General features: G+C 36.9%; 1 protein-coding gene across 40 annotated transcripts in view; it reads right to left on the bottom strand.

Moving 5' to 3' along the window:
* Positions 1 to 20,069, bottom strand: part of EPB41L3 (erythrocyte membrane protein band 4.1 like 3) — a 237,001-nt gene that overhangs the window by 43,957 nt on the left and 172,975 nt on the right. For all 40 annotated transcript variants that reach the window (XM_054460556.2, XM_063653422.1, XM_063653415.1 and 37 more), the window contains exons 4-6: positions 8,450 to 8,554; positions 7,146 to 7,188; positions 1,654 to 1,729 (exon numbers count right to left, since the gene is read on the bottom strand). In XM_054460556.2, coding sequence (XP_054316531.1) covers positions 1,654 to 1,729; positions 7,146 to 7,188; positions 8,450 to 8,554 — 224 coding nt within the window. The remainder of the gene's footprint in view (positions 1 to 1,653; positions 1,730 to 7,145; positions 7,189 to 8,449; positions 8,555 to 20,069) is intronic.

Below are 20,069 nucleotides of genomic sequence, written 5' to 3'. Positions count from 1 at the left end.
TAGAAAGAAACCATGCGCCACATTTTCTTTTCTTTTTTTTTTGAGATGGAGTCTCTCTCTGCTGCCCAGGCTGGAGTGGCGTGGCGTGATCTCAGCTCACTGCAAGCTCCACCTCCCAGGTTCACACCATTCTTCTGCCTCAGCCTCCCGAGTAGCTGGGACATCAGGCGCCTGCCACGATGCCCGGCTAAATTTTTGTATTTTTAGTGGAGACGGGGTTTCGCCATGTTAGCCAAGATGGTCTCGATCTCCTGACCTTGTGATCCGCCTGCCTCGGCCTCCCAAAGTGCTGGGATTACAGGCGTGAGCCACTGCGCCCGGCCCACCATGCACTACATTTTCAAATCCAGGTATATATGGGCTCTATAACTACAAATTAGCCAAAATAAAACAGTTCTTCAATAGCAACTAAAAAGTATCTTTAAATAAGAAATTATAACTTTTCTCTGATTTATTGCAAATATAAAAAATCCTCTGGAACTAATTTTTACCCTTCTCTTAATATGTCTGGTGAAATTATTTTTAACTGTAGCAAGTGATTGAAGTTGTTTTGAGTAATTTCCCTTTTCTGTAAAGCCCTCCAAAAAGAATGCAAAGCTTACACAGAAAATTCTGCATACACTGCACAAAATTGCTTTGACTGGTCATAAACTTACTACCGAGCTGAGCAAGAGAGTAGGGGTTCTAAGGTGAATGGAGAGAAGCCTAGAAGGTCAGAGCACACCAGAACAATGAATTGAGTGCCTGTATCTCCTCCCCTCCAAATCCCTATGTTCGAATCCTACCCTCAAGGCGATGGGACCACAAGGTGGAGGTCTCTGGGAAGTGATTAGGGTGGAACCCTCATGAATGGGATTAGTGCCCTTATAAAAAAGGCTGGAGAGAGAGACCCCCTCACCCTTTCACCACATGAGGACACAGTAAGAAGTCAGCATCCTGCAACCTGGAAGCAGATCCTCACCAGGACCTGACCTGCGGGCACCCTGATCTCAAACTTCTAGTCTCCAGAATGGTGAGAAATAAGTTTCTATTGTTTATCAATCAACCACCCACTTTATAGTATTTTGTTACAGCAGCCCAGACTAAGACATTCAGTACAGCTTTATAATGAGATCCCCTTTCACACTCAAAGCTGTTACCAAACTGAAATATTTTAATGTTTTGATTTCTTTCTTAATATCTTCTTTCTAGAAAACAAATTAATCATTTTCCTTGTATATACAGGACATAGAAAGTAAACACTTAAATTTATGTATGTGTGTATGTGTTGGTTATATAAAAAGCACAAGCATCCAAGGACATTTTTACCCTAAGTATTAAAGCAGAAAAACTAAGAGCTGCTATCTCATACAAGGCTGAATCCCATCCAATTTGACTATGGTAGGTGGATGACAGTATCTCAGTTCTGCATGTTTTCCCACCAGGGTCAAGCAGAGGGAATATCAGTCTGGCACCAAAGACTCAACAGTGAAAAGATAGGATTTGGCAAATCTTCTCATCAGATGTTTGCTCTCGTTCATTTGCCTTTTGTTTGCCATTTGAGCGTGGATGATTGTAAGGCTACCAGATGTAAGCACGCTCCTTTCTGGAGCATTTAAGAGAAGCACCACTCTCCCAATATGCTTGTCTTTTGCATAGCCAACTTTCAAATACCTGGTGATATCTTCAGATAGCTGGGCAGGGTCTGGTGGATAAAATTTCACATTAAATGAAAAGTGCCAAGCACCACCTGCAAGGATGGAAAAAAATTAGAGTAAAACCTTGAGAAATTCTTATGACTCTAATTGATGGCCAGAACTGCCTTAACTCCAAGCATTAACACCCAGGAAACTTTTGACCATTAATGGAAAACTGGGAAACCTTGGTCATGTGAAATCTACAGATAAGCCTGAAACCTTGTCTAACTTCTAATCTTCTCCCCAATCAAATCCTTCATTGGTACTTTTAACTAGTATGGAAACTGATCGAACTTCCTACCCTTTTCAGAATCAAGGGTAAGCACTGGGAAGAAGGAAAAAACATGAATGACACAAATAATCTTCAATCAGATAAGTCTGGGAGTGGCTGGATTTATTGCTGCGAATTTCTGGATAGCTCACAGATCAACACTACAATCATAATTCCCATTTTCTTTGTCCTTTCTGCTCTGTTATTACAGGTCATATCCAATTACAATAAATGTCAAGGGACTATTCAACATATGTTTATTTTATGGGAAAGGTTTGTTGCAGTGAACAGTGTTCTAGTAAGTGGGCTGCTCTGTGGGCTGTTGAAAATTATTTTCTTGCTCAGGGAAATTTTTGATGAAATAGGTACTTGAATGTATTTTCTGCATATTGCCAAATTTTGCACCTGCACCTCCTTAGCCTGAGACTTAGCCAGATCCTCTTTATGCTTTGCAATCTTTATTCCTGTGGCCTCTACTCAAGGCCTCTCCAGCACTGAAAAGGGTCAACCAGGAGTCAGCTCACAAGTACCTACTCTCTGTATTGTCAACACATATCTTTGAAACATTATGAAGCCTTAACTAAGCTCCACATCTCATTAATTCTAATTGTATATGGTTTATCAATATAAACATGGAAAATACCCTTTTCTTTTTTTCCACATTTACTGTGTGATCATTACTTTAACTTGTATTCACTCTGTTCTTCTGGCCTTCAAATGCAGTAACTTACAAAAGTCTGGGTATCTCTTCTCTGTGGTGCTGTTTATATTTGTTCCCTCTACCCAAGAGGTACACTAGAGCCCAGGTCCTGCTTGTTTTTCGAATGGTTTAGTGAAAAATTCCTCCCAGTCCCCCAGGCTTCCACCCTGGAGGTCTTTCACCCATGCCTCACCCAGTGGCCACCGACTTGCCCTTACTCTAGGATTCTGACTTCACAGTCCACCCCTTATGCTTCCAGTACTCTCCCAAGACTTCCAAATCTCCCTGTCTCTCCATTAAACGACTTCTAGAAACTCCATTGCTCCATGAGCCCTTCCCAAACATTCAGAAGAAGGCACAGTACTGTATTTCCTAGATCCTTTCTCTGCACTGTTCTCTTGCATCTGAGGCAATATGTAGCTTCATCAGTTTCTTACATTCTGTCATAAATGGCATAGATCCATGTATTAGTTATAGTTAATTCTTAACACTACCATTGACATCACATTTAAGATTCCACATGGCAGGAAGTCTACCTGAGGTGCCCTGTAAAGGATTTAGCATAGGACCAGGCATTACTGGGAACTTAATATCATTTTTAAACCATTCAAAATATATCCGTCAGTCAAATACATTTTAGTAATTGTTTTTCCCACTGTTCTCAAAAAAGTACTTCTGTTTTTCCAAAAATAGTCTGATTTGGTTTTATTTTCTCATTGATTCCTATTCACTTCCTATTAAAATAGATCCCTTCAACGCTTGCCAGTGGTAAGGTTCATAATGAGATCTGGCTTTCCCCCAAGCAAGTGGAATTAAAACTAATGGATTAGTTATGGGAAATGGATTTATTGCTCTTTTATAATTTTTATTCACTTCAAAGCAGGCCTTGAATCCAGTGAATAGTTTAGCAACGTAATTATACAATCTTATAATAAATATCCAAGTTAGACACTAATAAGTAATAAAAAATAGAAAAGACATTTAATGCAAAAATCCTCATTCTAGGAAAGCAAGTTTCAACCTATAGTGAGCCAAAGAAATACCTGAGGTACTTGTTAAAAATGCCAATTCCCAGGCTCCACCCCAGAGATTTTTATTCCAGAGATTTGGAGTATGGCCTAGGAATCGATGGCTTTAATAAGCTTCCTTATGGTTCTAATAATAAAAATGGGCTTTGGAACCGCACTTTGAAAATCACTACTACTACTAAGGAATCTCCTTCCCTAAGGTTATAACACACAAAAAATACATCTTTCAGGACAGTATTTTGAAACAATGGGAAAGTGTACAGAAACTATAATATAATCTACACCCCAATCAAGAAAAAAAAAGTCCAGTTAAATGGGGCATAACACTGGAAATTAACGAGAGGCAGATTAAAGCTCAAATACATATCCCCATAAAAAATGTGACAGAAACAAATCCACTGAGAAGGAAGTGCTTACGCAATAAATAAGTTTGCAACTCTATATCCGCTCAAATGAGGGCCCAAGTTAGAAAGAGGAAATGAAACAGCTTGAACACATTAAAATGAATATTTCTATAATGCTGATGTGGAATTTTAAGTTACAAATTTATGATAAATAGAAAATTATAACACTGATGATAGTTCATTCTTATGAAAAATTTCTAATGTTAGTCTTTTATGCCAGACAAATCTTAAAATTTCTAATATACTGCATTTATATCATAAAAGTATGATATATGCTCTATGTCATAAAATTACTGTATCGTAAACATACTTAAAATCACAAAATATAGTCTATTTAGAAATTTTAAGATCCTGCACGCTTAAAAGATGACTGGAATAAGAATTTTTTTCATAAGAACTCTTCAGTTTCAAAATTTTGTTTTTTAGAAGCAGGGTCTCACTCTGACACCCAGACTGGAGTGCAGTGGCACAATCACAGCTCACTGCAGCCTTGAACTCCTGGGCTCAAGTGATCCAACCCCCTCAGCCTCCCCAGTAGCCAGGACTAACTAACTACAGGCATGTGTCTCTGTGCTCAGCTAATTAAAACAATTTTTTTAAAAAACAGAAACAGGGTCTCACTATGTTGCCCAGGCTGGGCTTGAACTTCTGGCCTCAAGTGGTCCTCCTGTCTTGGCCTCCCAAAGAACTGGGATTACAGGCATGAAGTTTTAGAATTTTCTATTTATCATAAATTTGGACTTAAGATATTTGTTAGCTCGGTTTCCATTTTCTTAGAGATCTCATTCTAAAGGAATACTGTGAGCCCACAGCATAAAAAGCATGGAAACATCTTTTTATCATTTATATTTTGGAAGTGGAGATGATGGTACAATAATTACATTAGATAAGGTAACACTTCTCTGCCTTGGTTGAATGTAAAATTTTGTGGCAAGAGGGCATTTTAGTGGATGGGAAACAACAAAGAATACAGGTAAAAATATCGAATTCCATTTTTAAAGAAATTCCAATTTTCCTTATCTCCTTTACCTGCAAGACTGTCAGTTTTCTTTATGGCAAAGTCATATACACTGCCTAATCTGCATGATAAAAAAAATCCTTTAAAACTCTTGTTTTGATTTTCTTGTCCCTTTAGCTTTCTTCTCTTTGAAAGGATAGTAGAAGACACTATAAATGGGAAGTTAAAGAAAAAAATGAATCCTATTAATAATAAAAAAGAAATTTAGTTTATACAGCCTTTCCTGTCATGGTATTATGACTTATCCTTGAACATTTTATATATTTTCAAAGTGCTTTGCAATTATTAATCAGCTCAGTATTCCACTAATTAGATGAATAAGAGAACTTTATGCACACAAAATGTTATGATACATATTCAGCATATCTACTTTAGTAACTTTTTAATACTCCTTAGAAAAATATTTATCTTAATTTTTTTCTTAGGATTCCTCAGAACAAAAAATAAGTAGTGTTTTCACCCATTTATCACAACTACAGCTATCCCTGGTTTCCATCTCAATTAACTGTTTCTATTAACCTAATTTGTTATCAAGTTTCTGGTTAGTGGATACATCAAATTTCCCTCAAACATACGGTAGAGATGTCTTATTTGTATAAATAATCACCCGACTCTCTTATATCTAGAAGTATGGTTATATTTTTGTCTTTCTTGGATATTACCTAATATTGAACCATTTCCAAACTGCTCACTACTAATTATGTTTTATTAGTACTTGGGGTATTATTTTGATAGCTCAGGACTTTCAAAGGCACTAAGAAGTATTTGTTTGCTCTTTTAATAGTAAACTGTTGAAAAGTTTTACTTATTGAAATGGGAATGATGTTCTTATTAATAAACTGCTCTTAAATGTATTCTTTAACTAGAATTAGTTGTTCGGAAGAATTTAGACTTTACTGACAAAAATATGAATAAAAACGTAGTTATTTTAAATTAGTATCCATGTTTGCAGCAAAAGTAAGAGCTATAGCAAAGGGTAAAAACATTTTAAAAACTCCTCCTTCTCAACCCCTACATTGGATGATACTGCTGGAGTAATTACTATTAAAACCTTCCTGCCTTCCAAAAGTTTTCCATGCATCTATACAGACATAATTTTTTAAAAACAAACGTGATTATGCTATAGATAATATTTTGCAAACTGATTTTCACTAAGGAGAGCTAAGATGTATTTATATGGCTATTCCATGATTGACTTAATAATTTCTTTATACATGGATAATTAAGGTGCTTCTAGTTTTCTGCTACTGTAAATAGTAATACAATGAACCTTCATTTGCTATACAAATGCACATTTTCCTTGTTAATAGATATGCTGAATAAATTTCCACAAGTGAAATTAAGGGTCAAAGAGTAAGTACAGCTTAAATTTTAATAAATATTGACAATTGCCCTCTGAAATGACTGAACCAACTTATTCTACCAATTGAGTAAATAAGTGCTACAGTTTATTATTAAACCCTAATTCTTTGTTAATCTGAATAGGTGAAAAATGTGTCATTTTAATTTGCATTTAATCATTAGTAAAATTTAGCAACTGTTTAATACTTATTAGCTACTTATATTTTAAATTTGTGACTTGCTCATGCAATTGTTTGGTCTATTAAAATATGTATTTTTCAAATTGCCTTCAGGGGGCCAGGAAAAGAGGTTGTTACCAGACAGTAAACTTCAGTTTGACTTGTTATTCCTTTTCAAAGCTATGAAATGATTATGACTTTCATCTGGTCTTTCATACTTTTGTCACTGTTGGAATACTAATAATTCAGTTTGGAAGTTTTAAATGGTTAATTGCCAATTCTAACATCAGTTGATTAAATCATATACTTGACATCCATTCACAGGCAGAGAAACACGCCAAGCATCGCGGTCCCTTTACCTCCAAGTTGTGACAACTACAAAATGAATACTATCGGAATTGCCAGATCAAATTTGAGACAAGAAAAGTTTGTATTCACACTGGCCACTTAGGTATGGGCTACCAATTCAGACAACTTGCTCTCTGAAAACCTTCACATTTCCACAAAAAATAATCCAAAAGAACTTACTTCGAACCTGTTTTTTTATTTCCTTAGCAGGGTCCAACCAATTCTGAAAAGGAAATGACATTTTGAATTTGAATCAGAGGAGAATAAAAATGACTTAATGTTGATTAGGTACAGACTCTCCCTAAACGCAGTGAGGAGTCAGTGGTCGTGGGAAGGCTTCCCTCACTGTGGTCCTTCCCCCACATCTGGTGCCTCTCTGCCAAGCCCTCCAAGGGCCCAGGCACTGGTCTAATGAGAAAATGCACATGTATGCAGTTTGGGCCTGAAAAAAGTCTTTTTCTTTTATAACCATTGCCTTCAGGGATTCAAGCTAGCACAGAAAAAGAGGGGAAAAGACAGAAGATGCTATGTTCAAACAAGTTACTAGGATACATTAAAAATATATGTAATTGGATACACTGATGTCCTAGCCATTCAGTTCCACATTAGAGACTTCTGCAATAAAAGATCCTTAGGCATCTACCTAGGAAGCTTCCCTAACAAATCAACAGTTGCCTGTGACTTCTGATTTTCCTCACTGGTAAAATCAGATGTTTAATAATGAAGAGAGGCATTGTCTGGAGAACTCAGGAGGTATTAAGGATGATTTATGGCACAACACCAAAATGAGTAACAACTATGAGCAAAATTTCTGACTCAGCTTCCAGTGTCAATGCAATGGAAATGATTTCCTTTTCTGTATTTCTCAGGTAGTTGTATGGATTAAGGAGATACAGCCCTGAACAGAGTCTACAGGGGTATTGCATTAAACATAAAACATCTACTAAACACATTAGACAAGTGTCAGGTCAGCACACAATCCCCCTCATATTCTGATTCAGAAACAATATGAAAGCATAAAAAGATGAAGGAAAAATAGGACAGCAGCAATGGTGAACTGCCCTGACAGTTTATGGGTTACAATCATAATATCTTCATAGAATTTTGGGATATGAGCATGATTTTTACATAAATATCAATTGATTTTCATTGGTTCAAATAATCTACTGAAATACATTACCCCCCCAACCCCCCCACCCCGGCAAAAGGAACCACATAAAATGCTTTCCAGGAACCAAAAATAATTCAAGCATGAAAAACAAGGCTTCATTTACTGTTACCAGAATATTCAAGATTAAAGGAAGCTGTCAGTGATTTCCTTCATCAAGGAATAGATGATTAACAGCATTTACAGACTCAAAGTAGAAAGTGTGGGAGAATGAAGGGAGGTGGAGAAAGTGATCCACCCATTCATTCTCAGTTCACTTTCTGGCAGTAATAAGCAGTTGAAGCCATTTTATTTTGCATTGCTTTTGATCACTCACCTTCTGGTTTTCAGCATCTCGATATGTAAGCCCAAAGTAGTCTTTCTCTAGCAAGTTCAAGTGTTCACACACTTTATCAAACAGCACTTGTCCTCTGGAGCGTTTCTAAAGAAAACAGAATAGCAAAGAAAGTCAATACAACACAAAGAAAGCTCTCCCAAATATCAGAGATAAAACCAGGTAATATTTAAAACATTGCTTGGTGTAACTTTAGGGAGTGACCAACAAGTGTGATCACATTGCCATCTCCTGTTTAAGTGCAAAAAAGGCTAAAAAACGGCGGGAGGGGGGGCGGGGAGGATTCAACCTACAAAAGCCCATCCCTACAAATAAACAAAAGCAAAGTATCAACAGCGCTACTTAGTATGTACAGGTGACCAGTGGGTGATTTCTATATGGAAGCAACTGGGGAAAATAATGTGATGCTTGGAAGCCTAAATATGTGAAACATAAAAATTCCGACAGTGAAAGAGTATATAACAAACCAACAAAAGCCATATTGCAGAGTGCCCTAACTCAATTATCTAGATCAGGAGTCCTCAACCCCTGGGCCATGGATGGTTACTGGTCCATGGTCTGTTAGGAAGAGGGCTGCACAGCAAGAGGTGGGTGGCAGGCGAGCAAGCATTGCCACCTGAGCTCCGCCTCCTGTCAGATCAGTGGCAGAATTTGATTCTCATAGGAGTGCGAACCCTATTGTGAACTGTGCATGCAAAGGATCTAGGTTGCGCGCTCCTTATGAGAATCTAATACCTGATGATGTGAGGTGGATCAGTTTCATCCCAAAACCATCCTCCACCCCAGGCCATAGAAGAAAATGGTCTTCCATGAAACTAGTCCCTGGTGCCAAAAAGGTTGGGGACCGCAGCTCTATGAGATAAACTTCTGAGCCTGAGAAGAATTAACCCTGTTCCTTGTCTTAGGCAGACTCTCACTTAAAACTTTCTATCCCAAATCCTTATGTAGAAAATCTAAGGACCACTTTCTAAAATCCATTAAACAAATTTCATTATTTTTGTTTTGTTTTTCTTTTGTCACAAATTTCAGTTTATACAGAGTTTTTCTCTTAACTTTTTTAGAGCAAATCCTTATTAAACATAACAAAATATTAAGTTTAAAGAATACTTGAGTTATCATATATAAATACAAAATAGGGATATATGAGTTATATTTCTGACCATCAAGCCAGCATCTGGAGAAAAAGATAGTCATTTGGGAAAAAAAATTGATCAGCTTAATTTATTGTGACGTATCATTTTTTCACCTAATCCTTCAAAGGCCTTTAAACATAGTCATGGAGTATGTGACGAATTAACTGGCAACAAATAAACTAAACCAGTTTTTTGTTTGTGCGCTACTAACATTTTACATCTAATACATTAAGCATATTTGTCTTTAAGAGTTAATGTAATATCAATGAGAAATATGAAAATTGATCAACTATGTCTATGCCAAAATAATAAGCATTCAAAAGACCTGTGAGTCGTGTGTTGTGTTATAGTGCAGCTGTAATTATGCTGAAAGCAATTACTCAGTCCCCTCAAGCATGACTATTTAGGAGAAAAGGAAAATTTATGGTAGAAAAGTAAGGCCTAAATCATAGCTAGCTAAATAATCAATGATGTATTTGGAAAAAACAGTTCCATAAAGTATTATGAAAATAAATTACTTGTTAGCAAAACTACCTAATAACGTTGCTCATTGGCTATGAATAAATATTACAACAATGAAACGCCTGCTTGATGGTTTAAATCATTTATTTATAAATAACAGCATATTATTTCTGAATAATACTTCACAAATTATGAAGTTTTCACAAAAATTGGTTCTTCTGATGCTTCTATTGGTATGATCTCCAGTTCACAGATAAGAACAGAGGTTCAAAGCAGTTGGATGAGGGAGGCAGTCTTGTGATGACCTGGGAAGTGGCTTTAGAATCAAGTAAACCTGTGCTTGAATCTTCAGGATGTCCCTTGCAGTTATGTAAAATGGGTATGACACTACTTACCTCTTTGGAATGGATGACGTTAAAATCAAATAATGTATTCAAACATGGCCTAGTGGTGGCATATATTAAGCATTCCATAGATGTCAGCTATTATTATAGCCTGGTGGCTGACAAACAGTAGAATAACTAATGTAGAGCAGATTATTATGTGTGTTTTCTATAGGAGCACATATCCAACTCCTGGGGGTGCCAATAAGCAGCTTTATAATTAACATGTCCCACTCTTTAGATATCAGATGCCTGCTTACTACCTAATTGCTTTAGCTAGACTACTTTTTTTTTTTTTTTTTTTTTTTTTTTACCTACATACACACAATGTAGAAAAATACATATCAGTGTCTGGCCAAATACTTTCTCAATGAGTAAACAAAAACCAAAACAAATGCAAATACAAAAACTTTTCTCTACAAGGCTTCACTGGACCCTATGCCTCCTATATTTTCTGACCCAAGAGACCACAGCCATTTCTCAACGGTGGAATTGTTTCTGAATATGCTGCAGGCTGCCCTGGTCATAGTTTCAATTCACCACTTTCTGGCTGCTGTGTTCTTTCCTTTGCCTAAAAAGAGGCATGGGTTAGCTCAAGCACAGACTGTTAATGCTACCTGGCTCTTGCTTTTCTGGTTCCTCGCAATTTGATTTCTATTAATGAGTCCCACCCTTCTCTTAAACAGACCAGATCTTTTCTTACTGAATATTTTAAACATATTTTAAACACTAATTTTAAAGACAATAACATACTAGTCCACATTGAAGATTTTTTTTTCTAACCCTTAGAGCTAAGACCAGTTGTCTGATATCAGCTGTAGATGGTTATATCATGGGATGGAAGCAATGAAATTCTTACCTGCTAAACATCAGCATGGCCACCAGCCAGCTGGATGACTATGGAAAAGGCTTTTAAGTTATTTGGGCCTCCATTTTCTCATCCTTGAGCGGGGACGTAAGATTCTACTGAGCAAGATGTTTATGGGCTTGAGGCTCTAACTGGGCTTCCCTTTGCAAACCACTAACGGATTGAGGCACTCTCTCCCATTTCAACCAGATCGGGCATCAGCATCCTTCTACACGTCATGATGAGAAAGATGCTGCCAATGGATGGAGGTGGGACATGACACGAAACTTATTTTCCAGCCCTGGACTGGATCCCTTCTCTCCCAACTCTAAAAATTTCTTGATTCTTCTAACCCAGATGATTTTTTTTTCTAGCATATTATTCAACTTTTCAAGTCAACTAATTCTACTTATTGATATCTGCATGTACCTGCAGGTAATAATGTTTATCATATGACTAAATCTCATCAATCAATCAGACTGGAAATTTTGGAGAAATTATGTTTATTATGGTTCCAAAAGACATGTTGTTCACTAAGTGATCAAATCTAGGTATCTTACCATCATTGGGTGTGGCTACCTGCTACACTATGATTTAAGAACTGAGTAAATTTTTTAAAAAAATGGATAGAGGTATTCTAAACTAATGAATAACTACCTAATCAGAAAGGACTGATATTTTAGTCTTACAGTTCCTTATGAGTGGTTAAGTCATCTCTGACTCAAAAGCATTCAGTCTGTGTATACTATTCAATATGATATCATCCCCAAAATGTGATTTTACTTCCCTAGAGTAACAAACCAATGGTGGCTTGCCCTCTTCTTAAAATTTCCCCTGACAAATTGCATTTCTGTTTCTGATAGAGTAAATGGGCATACTGAGTCCAACAATCAGGAAAGTTTTAAATGAAATGTCCTAAAAATGGCATATCTTCAAGCAATTTAAACAAGTTTCATGACTTTTTACATTTTTTCTTTAATTAAAAAATTTTCTAAATTGATTCTTGAAATTGTTAGGTGTTAGGAGATGTTTGTCAAAAGAGAACTTAAAGAGAATGAAAAGGCAAGCCAGAGACTGGCTGAAAATATTTGCAAAACACATATCTGATAAAGAACTGGTATCCAAGATATACAAAGAACTCTTAAAACACAGTAAGAAAACAACCCAATTTAAAAATGGGCAAAATATCTGAACTGACACCTTACCAAAGATATACAGATAGCAAATAAGTGTATGAAAAGATGTTCCACATCAAATTTCATTAGAGAACTGCAAATTAAAACAACAGTGAGATACCTCCAAACGTATGTTATAATGGCTAAAATCCAGAACAATAAAAACACCAAGTGCTGGTGATGATGTGGAGCAACAGAAACTCTTATTCATTGCTGACAAGAATGCAAAATGGTAGAGCCACTCAAGACAGTTTGGCAGTTTCTTACAAAACTAAACCTATTCTTGCAGTATTCAACAATTATGCTCCTTGGTATCTACCTAAATGAGTTGAAAACGTATGTCCACTCAAAAACTTGCACACAAATGTTTATAACAGCTTTATTCATAACTGCAAAAACTTGGAAGCAACCAAGAAGTTCTTCTTTATGTGAATGAAGACACAAACTGTGGTGCATCCAGATAACGGAATAATTGTTCACTGATAAAAGAAAAAATGAGCTATCAAGATATGAAAGAACCTTAAATGCATACTGCTAGGTGAAAGAAGTTCATCTGAAAAGGATGCATACTGTATGATTCCAACTACATCAGTCTCCCATTATCCATGGGATTTTATGTTCCAAGGCCCCTAGTGGATACTTAAAACCACAGATAGTTGTGAATGCTACATATTCTGTTTCTTCCTATACATATATACTTATGATAAAGTTTAATTTATAAATAGGCACAGTAAGAGATTAACAATAACTGATAGTAAGACAGAATAATTACAAAACATACTGTAATAAAAGTTATGCGAGTGTGGTCTCTATCTCTCCCTCAAAATATCTTATTGTACTGAACTCACCTGTTTTCAGACTGTGACTGTGGGTAAGTGAAACCGTGGAAAACAGAATGGGGAAGTGAGACTGCAGATAATGGGGGGGACTACTGTACATATCATCCTGGAAGAGGCAAAACTAAGGGAAAAAGGCAAAACTAAAGGCAAAAAGACCAATGGTTGCTAAGGGTTTGGGGGTGGGGAGGGATGGATAAGCGGCTAACAGGGGATGTGGGGGACAGTGAAACGGTCCGTTATCTGTATGATCATGAAATGGCGAACGCATGACATTATGTATTTGTCAAAGCCCCCAGGATGAACAGCACAAAGAATAAAGTGTAATGTAAACTATGGACTTTAGTCAACAATAATGTGTCAATATTAGCTCATTAGTTGTAAGAAATGCGCCACGCTAATGCAAAATGTGAAAAATAGGGGATCCTTCCTGTAAGAAATAGCAAAAAATAAGAGAAACTGGGGGGTGAGGGGAAGAGTGTGAGGGGGTATATAGGAACTCTGTGCTTTCTGCTCAAGTTTTTCTATAAACCTAAAACTGCTCTAAAAAAATACATCTACTAATTAAAAAGAGAAAGACAAAAAGTACATTCTTAGTTTAAATTGTTAATAAAATAATTAAAAAGGTTAGCAAAAAAAAAAGGTTAACCTCCAAATGATTTTACTTTTATCAAGAGTAAATACAAACTTAAAATTTTCATTGAATCGACATTTTAGAAAATTCAAAACTTAACCTGATAATTCTCCACTTATCTTGGTTTTCCCCTTGAAATTAACTTGACTAAGAAACTATGTCATTTGCCTGTGGAGTTCTTTCAGTGTAGATTCTGCTGTTTGCATCTTTATGGTGTAATTTACCAGCTCTCCCAGTCTCCTGAATCGCCCCTGAAGTGGGAGTTACATCTAGAAGCTTCGTCAGGTTCTGGTTTGTTTTTCACAAATGATACTTCATTAGGAGGCATTACGTGACTGCCTGACTTTTTTTTACATGTGTGATATTAGCAGTCACTGATGACCATTGCCCTGTATCATTCATTCCAGACTACAAAGTGGTGATATTCTAATCCGAATCATTCCTTCTTCATTTATTAACTGGAGCAGGTTTATAAAGAGGTTTTCCTTTTGTCAAAACTATTTGTTTACCCAGTGACGTAGTTTAATTATGAAAACGAAGACAAATGCTTGTTTCTCTCCCTTTATCCATTTTCAAGATAATGAGTTGGCTCCCTAGCATCACCCAAAGTCACCTATTAGATCTTTTGGCTTCATACTATCATGATGAACTCACTGAGTTAAACAGTTCTGATATGTTTCAATCCATCTCAGGCATTACCCATGATGATGCTCTCAATGTCCCACACGTTCTGCTTTGCCTGTTAAGTCCTCTCATCCTTCAAGGGGTTTCTCCAGTGCCAACTCTCTGAAGCATTTCCTGTCTTCCCAGACAAATGTCACTTCTCTCTCCTTTGGACTTTGTAGCACTTTATGGCAGCACTTTCTATATTCTGCCTTACATCCCAGCCGTGTCTCTGGGCACTTACTTCATATCCCTGACCGCAAAGACATTTGCAATGGCATTGGGCCTCCTGCATGTCATCTTTCACAGGGCCTCTTTTTTGGTCAAATGCCATTAAGAGATTAAAACAGTAACTTGATGAAACTTTACAAAAGTATTTTTCTCACTAGCAAGCCGTAAGCAATGACACCGAAGCAATGTTTTAAACTAGTGGTTTTCAACAGTGGATCCTGGGGGCACTTAAAACATGTCAATGTCCAGGCCCCTACCTCAGGTCAATTAAACTGGAATTTCTGAAGTTGGGCCAAGGCATCTGCTTTTTGTTTTGCTTTGACGGAGTCTCACTCTGTTGCCCAGGCTGGAGTGCAGTGGCGTGATCTCGGCTCACTGCAACCTCTGCCTCCCAGGTTCAAGTGATTCTCCTGCTTCAGCCTCCCAAGTAGCTGGGATTACAGCTGCCCGTCACCATGTCTGGCTAATTTTTGTATTTTTAGTAGAGACATGGTTTCGACACTTTTAGTCGAGACATGGTCACTCGAACTCCCTGACCTCAAGTGATCCATCCACCTCGGCCTCCCAAAGTGCTGAGATACAGGCATGAGCTACCATGCCTGGCTGACATCTGCATTTTTTAAATATACCCAGGTAATGCATGCTGGTATGCTGGTATGCTGGTATGGCTGAATAGTCACTTTAAATTAAAATATGTTTGCAACTTATAAATTTTTAAATATGAGGACTCTAAAAATATTTTACTTTTTTGGGAGGAAGTATGTAGCTTTTTCAGATTTAGTCTAGGCCAATATTCATAGTTGCATTATAGTAAAATTGGTTTACACAGTCACATGTGCCTAAAATCCTTTTTTTTTTTTTTTTTTCAGAGGCAGGGTCTCACTCTGTCACCCTGGAGTGCAGTGGTGCGATCATAGCTCACTGCAGCCTCGACCTCCTGGGCTCAAGCAATCCTCCCACCCCAGTCTCCCAGTTAGCATCTAGGCATGTAGCATCATTTCCAGCAAATCTTATAAAAATTCTTCTTTAGAGATGGGGTCTTTCTATGTTGCTCCAGGCTTAAAATCTGAAGACATTCATTCCAACACATTTTCTTGAAAAATAAAAGTTCTCAGGAAATGATAAACTGGCCAAATGCTAAAATAAAATGACACAAATGAGAAATAATAAACCACTAAACTCTCGAAAGAAACACAAAAACACTAACTTCCATTTAAAGCTATGAATACAATATAAGAAAAATGTTTTTACATTTATTGTAAACATTCTGTTTACAATATAAACAGAAATGTTTAGAAATTTGTTGTGTTGTGTGTGTGTGTTTAAAAAATGGAGACAGTTTCCCTTTGTATAGTTAAAATACACTTTTACTCAAGATCCTGTTACATTACTAAAGAATGACCCTTAGTAGGTTAATAAATGTCTTGATCTCCTCTTTTCTAATAGAGCAGGAGCATTCACATCTTCCCTAGCAGGTGACTGGGGTGACTGACAGGTACAAACACCTGGCACTGAGGCCAGGGAGGACAGCTCTCCTTGGCACAGCTTTCTCCAAAATGGGCATTGCCTCCATTCCTGAATCCCTATAAATCATCTCTTAGTCTGCACCCAAGACAATGGTGCAAAACCAGGAAGACACAAATTGCGCCAAGTCTCAGCACTGGACTACAATAAAATGCGTTTGGGGTTTTTTCTTCAGTCTTACAAAGCTATGAATCAGCCTGAGCGAAGCCCTCTTCTGGCATGGCTGAAATTAGAGAAATCTGACAAGTCAAAAACTGTCTTTTAGCCTTGGAAGACAGGGTACAGTTATCTATCTGAAGCTGTACAATCATGAAGAGAATGAGGAGAGCAAGTTGTTTTGCATGAGAACTGGAGCTAAGCAGCAGTCCCTGCTGCTCAGGAAGGAATGGGGTTCCTGCATCAGCAGGTGTGTGCGTTGGCAAGGCTCTTCAGGATGCATGCATGCATTTCTTTAGACAATAACGTTGAAATATGAAAATAAAAAACCCTCCTGCCTATGCTGGCTTATGCTCAAACCCACTCGTGTTAATACGTTAAAATATGGAGAGCTACGATATTGAAAATTTCCAGCAAAACTGATGCTTCTGTATCCTTATTTGAGGGGCTGTCTACACCATAAGTACTTCATGCTCTCCATCACCTATCTTCCTCAAATAGACTCCTGATTTTCTTTTGGAAGTTATATTTCTTCATGAGTATAGTATTTTGTGAACTCCTATTTCTGCTCCCTGAGGATGGAAAACTGCTTGCCCTTTTTACTGCCCTGGTACAGTGTCCTGAACACAGCAGGCATTCGATCTATGTGTCTAAGAAGTGCTACTGACAAGAATTTCAAGAAAGAATTTCTCTCACATTATTTTGGACGAATCTAACAAAATGTCGTCTTTTTCCCCCCACGCTTCCTGCCCTAATTGCATTTTCCCTCACTGAATGCCTTTTCATTTTCCTCACATTTAAAGGTCACCCGGACTTGTCTTTATTTCTAAATGACTGCACTACCATTTACCTCAAGGATGGAGCCTCTAAAGAGTTCGGCAAACTCTCTGGGCCACAGCTTGAGCCCAAATCAGACACCTGGACTCTGTGTAAGTCACCTTTCCTGGGCTTCCCTTTTTTCTAACGCATTCTTGATAGAAAAATACCCTATAACATTGCCTTGAAATTTAAGCGGAGAGTGTGTTTTTGTTTGTTTTCTTGTTTTTTTTTTTTTTTCTTAATCCATACTTGGAAAATGCCAAAGCGCCATGGTCAAACCCAGGAACAAAAGATGATGGTGTCTGGTCTGGGACAACACAGTCCATAAAGCCTTAGAAAGGGCTGGAGCTGGGAAGCCCTAAGAAGAAAGATAAGGCACCAGCTATCCTATGTGCATCTCCTGCCTTTTTGGGCTTTCTGTCTCAAGCGTACATGCAAGGCCACGTTTAGTAAGCATGGAAAGTCCATTATCCACATCACTACTTCCAGAATCCATTCTCAAGAGGCAGGACTTAATGGGATCTTTCAGCCTATGTACTAATCCCAAATGTGGTCCAGGCAGCATATTCATAGAGGGCTGACATGAGAGGCAGAGATCACATTTCTTCTCTCTAGATGGCACATATATTGTCAGTCCTTTCTTTAAATTCATGAGCAATCGGCTCTTCAGAAAACCATGAGGGTAACTACTTTCAAACATTCATCAGTCAATAAATAATTGTTCTATCACATTCTCACTTAATCAAGTTAGCAATAATGATCTGGAGCCTTCTGTTAAAATAGGAATATGAAACTATTTCCTGGTCTTGGTAAGTTTATAAACAAAATAGCGAACATGTGTGTTTAATTTCCAGGTCTAAATTATCTAGAGATGAGAATTCATCTGGCATTATTTTAACACCTTTAAGTTGGATATTCCTACCCACTGAAAGTTTGTCTTTCCATTATTCAAGTGTAGTATATTAGACAGTCCCAAGGCTGGACTCTGGTTCTACAACTAATCAGCTCTGTAATGTTAGACAAGTTATTTAAACCTCTCTGAGCTTCATTGTTTTCATTATAAAATGGAAATAATACTGGTACTTATGCATAGGATTGTTGTATTAAGATAAAACACTGGAAAGCACATGGCCTAACTCATGGGAAGCATGAACAATAAATGTGGGTGATTATTATTAGGCCTTTTTGATAAGGTGCCTGATAAATTTAAGGTTTCTAATGCTGAATTTGGAATAGAGACTGATGTACTATTAAAATCCTATTTATTCTACAATGAAATCACAGAAAACAAATCATACCATTACTCTTAAGAAAAACAAATCCCTCCTCTTTATACAGGTAAAACTGGGAAATTATTCAAAAATAGTATTGATATTAGTAAACTGAGTCTACATTCAATTTTTCTTTTCAAACACACACTCACAGAACAGTTTTAAATACATATTGGGTATACTGGCACATTTTGGTATTATGCATCGTAAGCCATATAGCAATGCCCAAACTAGATCGGGCTGTTCACATGCAGTAGAGTTGACCTATGTTTTGACTTAGATTCAGTGCACAAACACTTCAAGTACATACATGACAAAAGTACCTTCCTACATATTAAGCCCATCTACCTTTCTTTAAAGGCGCTTTTTTTTTTTTTTATTGGTTCCTGCCTTCATTTGTTGTTGTAATTTCAGTCTCTACTTGAAACCAGACTTTTGCACTCAGAGATGTGCACTGTGGTAGATGATGGCTTTCCAGTGAAGAATGCTTCTTCTTGGCTAGCAAAAACATTGGGCTTGATTTTTTGCAAAGAGTTTCACATCACACATATGAGATGTTGGCAGCAAACTGTCAGACAACATTTCCTGCTGTTAATCTGCTAAGGATTCAGGTCACTAAGCCAATGCATGCAAAATGAATGCAGAAAAGGAAGTCTAAGAAGGAGGAATGTTTGAAACAGACACATACTTAAACTTGAATCATGTAAAATAATCATATTAGCTAATTCTGAATGATGTGAAACTTTGAGAATTTTCCTGTGAGAGGAAGTACTTAACGTCTTTTGTAAGAATTCTCAAAAAAAAAAAAACCCAAACAAACAAAACTTGAATTGTGATTTATAATTCATTTGGTCAAATGAAGAGCTATATGCAATTCAAATATAGACAATAAAAACACCACTTTCAATAATATGAATTTAACAAGTATGAATTTGTAGCACTGTCACTTTTCAATTCTATAAGACACTGATAATCAAACAACATGAGAATAATATTGGCATTGCTTTAAAAAAGTATATACTAAGTGAATCTGTGTCCTTTTCTGTCCATCAACTGTTTAAGCCTATATTAGTAGGGCAAGGCTGAGAATAAATAGAAAGAGAAAGAATATTAAGGTATTACATAAACCACCAGAATATTTAAAGATGTAATGATATATCATTTTACCAGTTAAATATAAGTGTTTAAAGTAAAACGATCTTGTAATCTATGTAAGACCTGTAATGAAATGTAAATAAGTGGTTAAAAAAACAGGACATGCTCACACTGTAAATGATGCTTAGTTCAGTCTTGTCTGCACTTGAACATATCATATTTTAGATGAGTATTTAAAGTCCGGTAGAAAGTGGAAGAAAAAACCTTCTCAATCATTAAATATTTTGATTCTGTATACTTTTTGGTTTTTGTTTCTGATACATGTAATACCCTGTTTGAGCCACTAAGGGGTATAGTTGGGTCTACACATCAA

The sequence above is a fragment of the Pongo pygmaeus genome, chromosome 17, assembly GCF_028885625.2.
Source record: "Pongo pygmaeus isolate AG05252 chromosome 17, NHGRI_mPonPyg2-v2.0_pri, whole genome shotgun sequence".
Lineage (NCBI taxonomy): Eukaryota > Metazoa > Chordata > Mammalia > Primates > Hominidae > Pongo > Pongo pygmaeus.
Note: the sequence above shows the minus strand (reverse complement) of the source record. Positions and strands in the feature narration are given on the sequence as shown.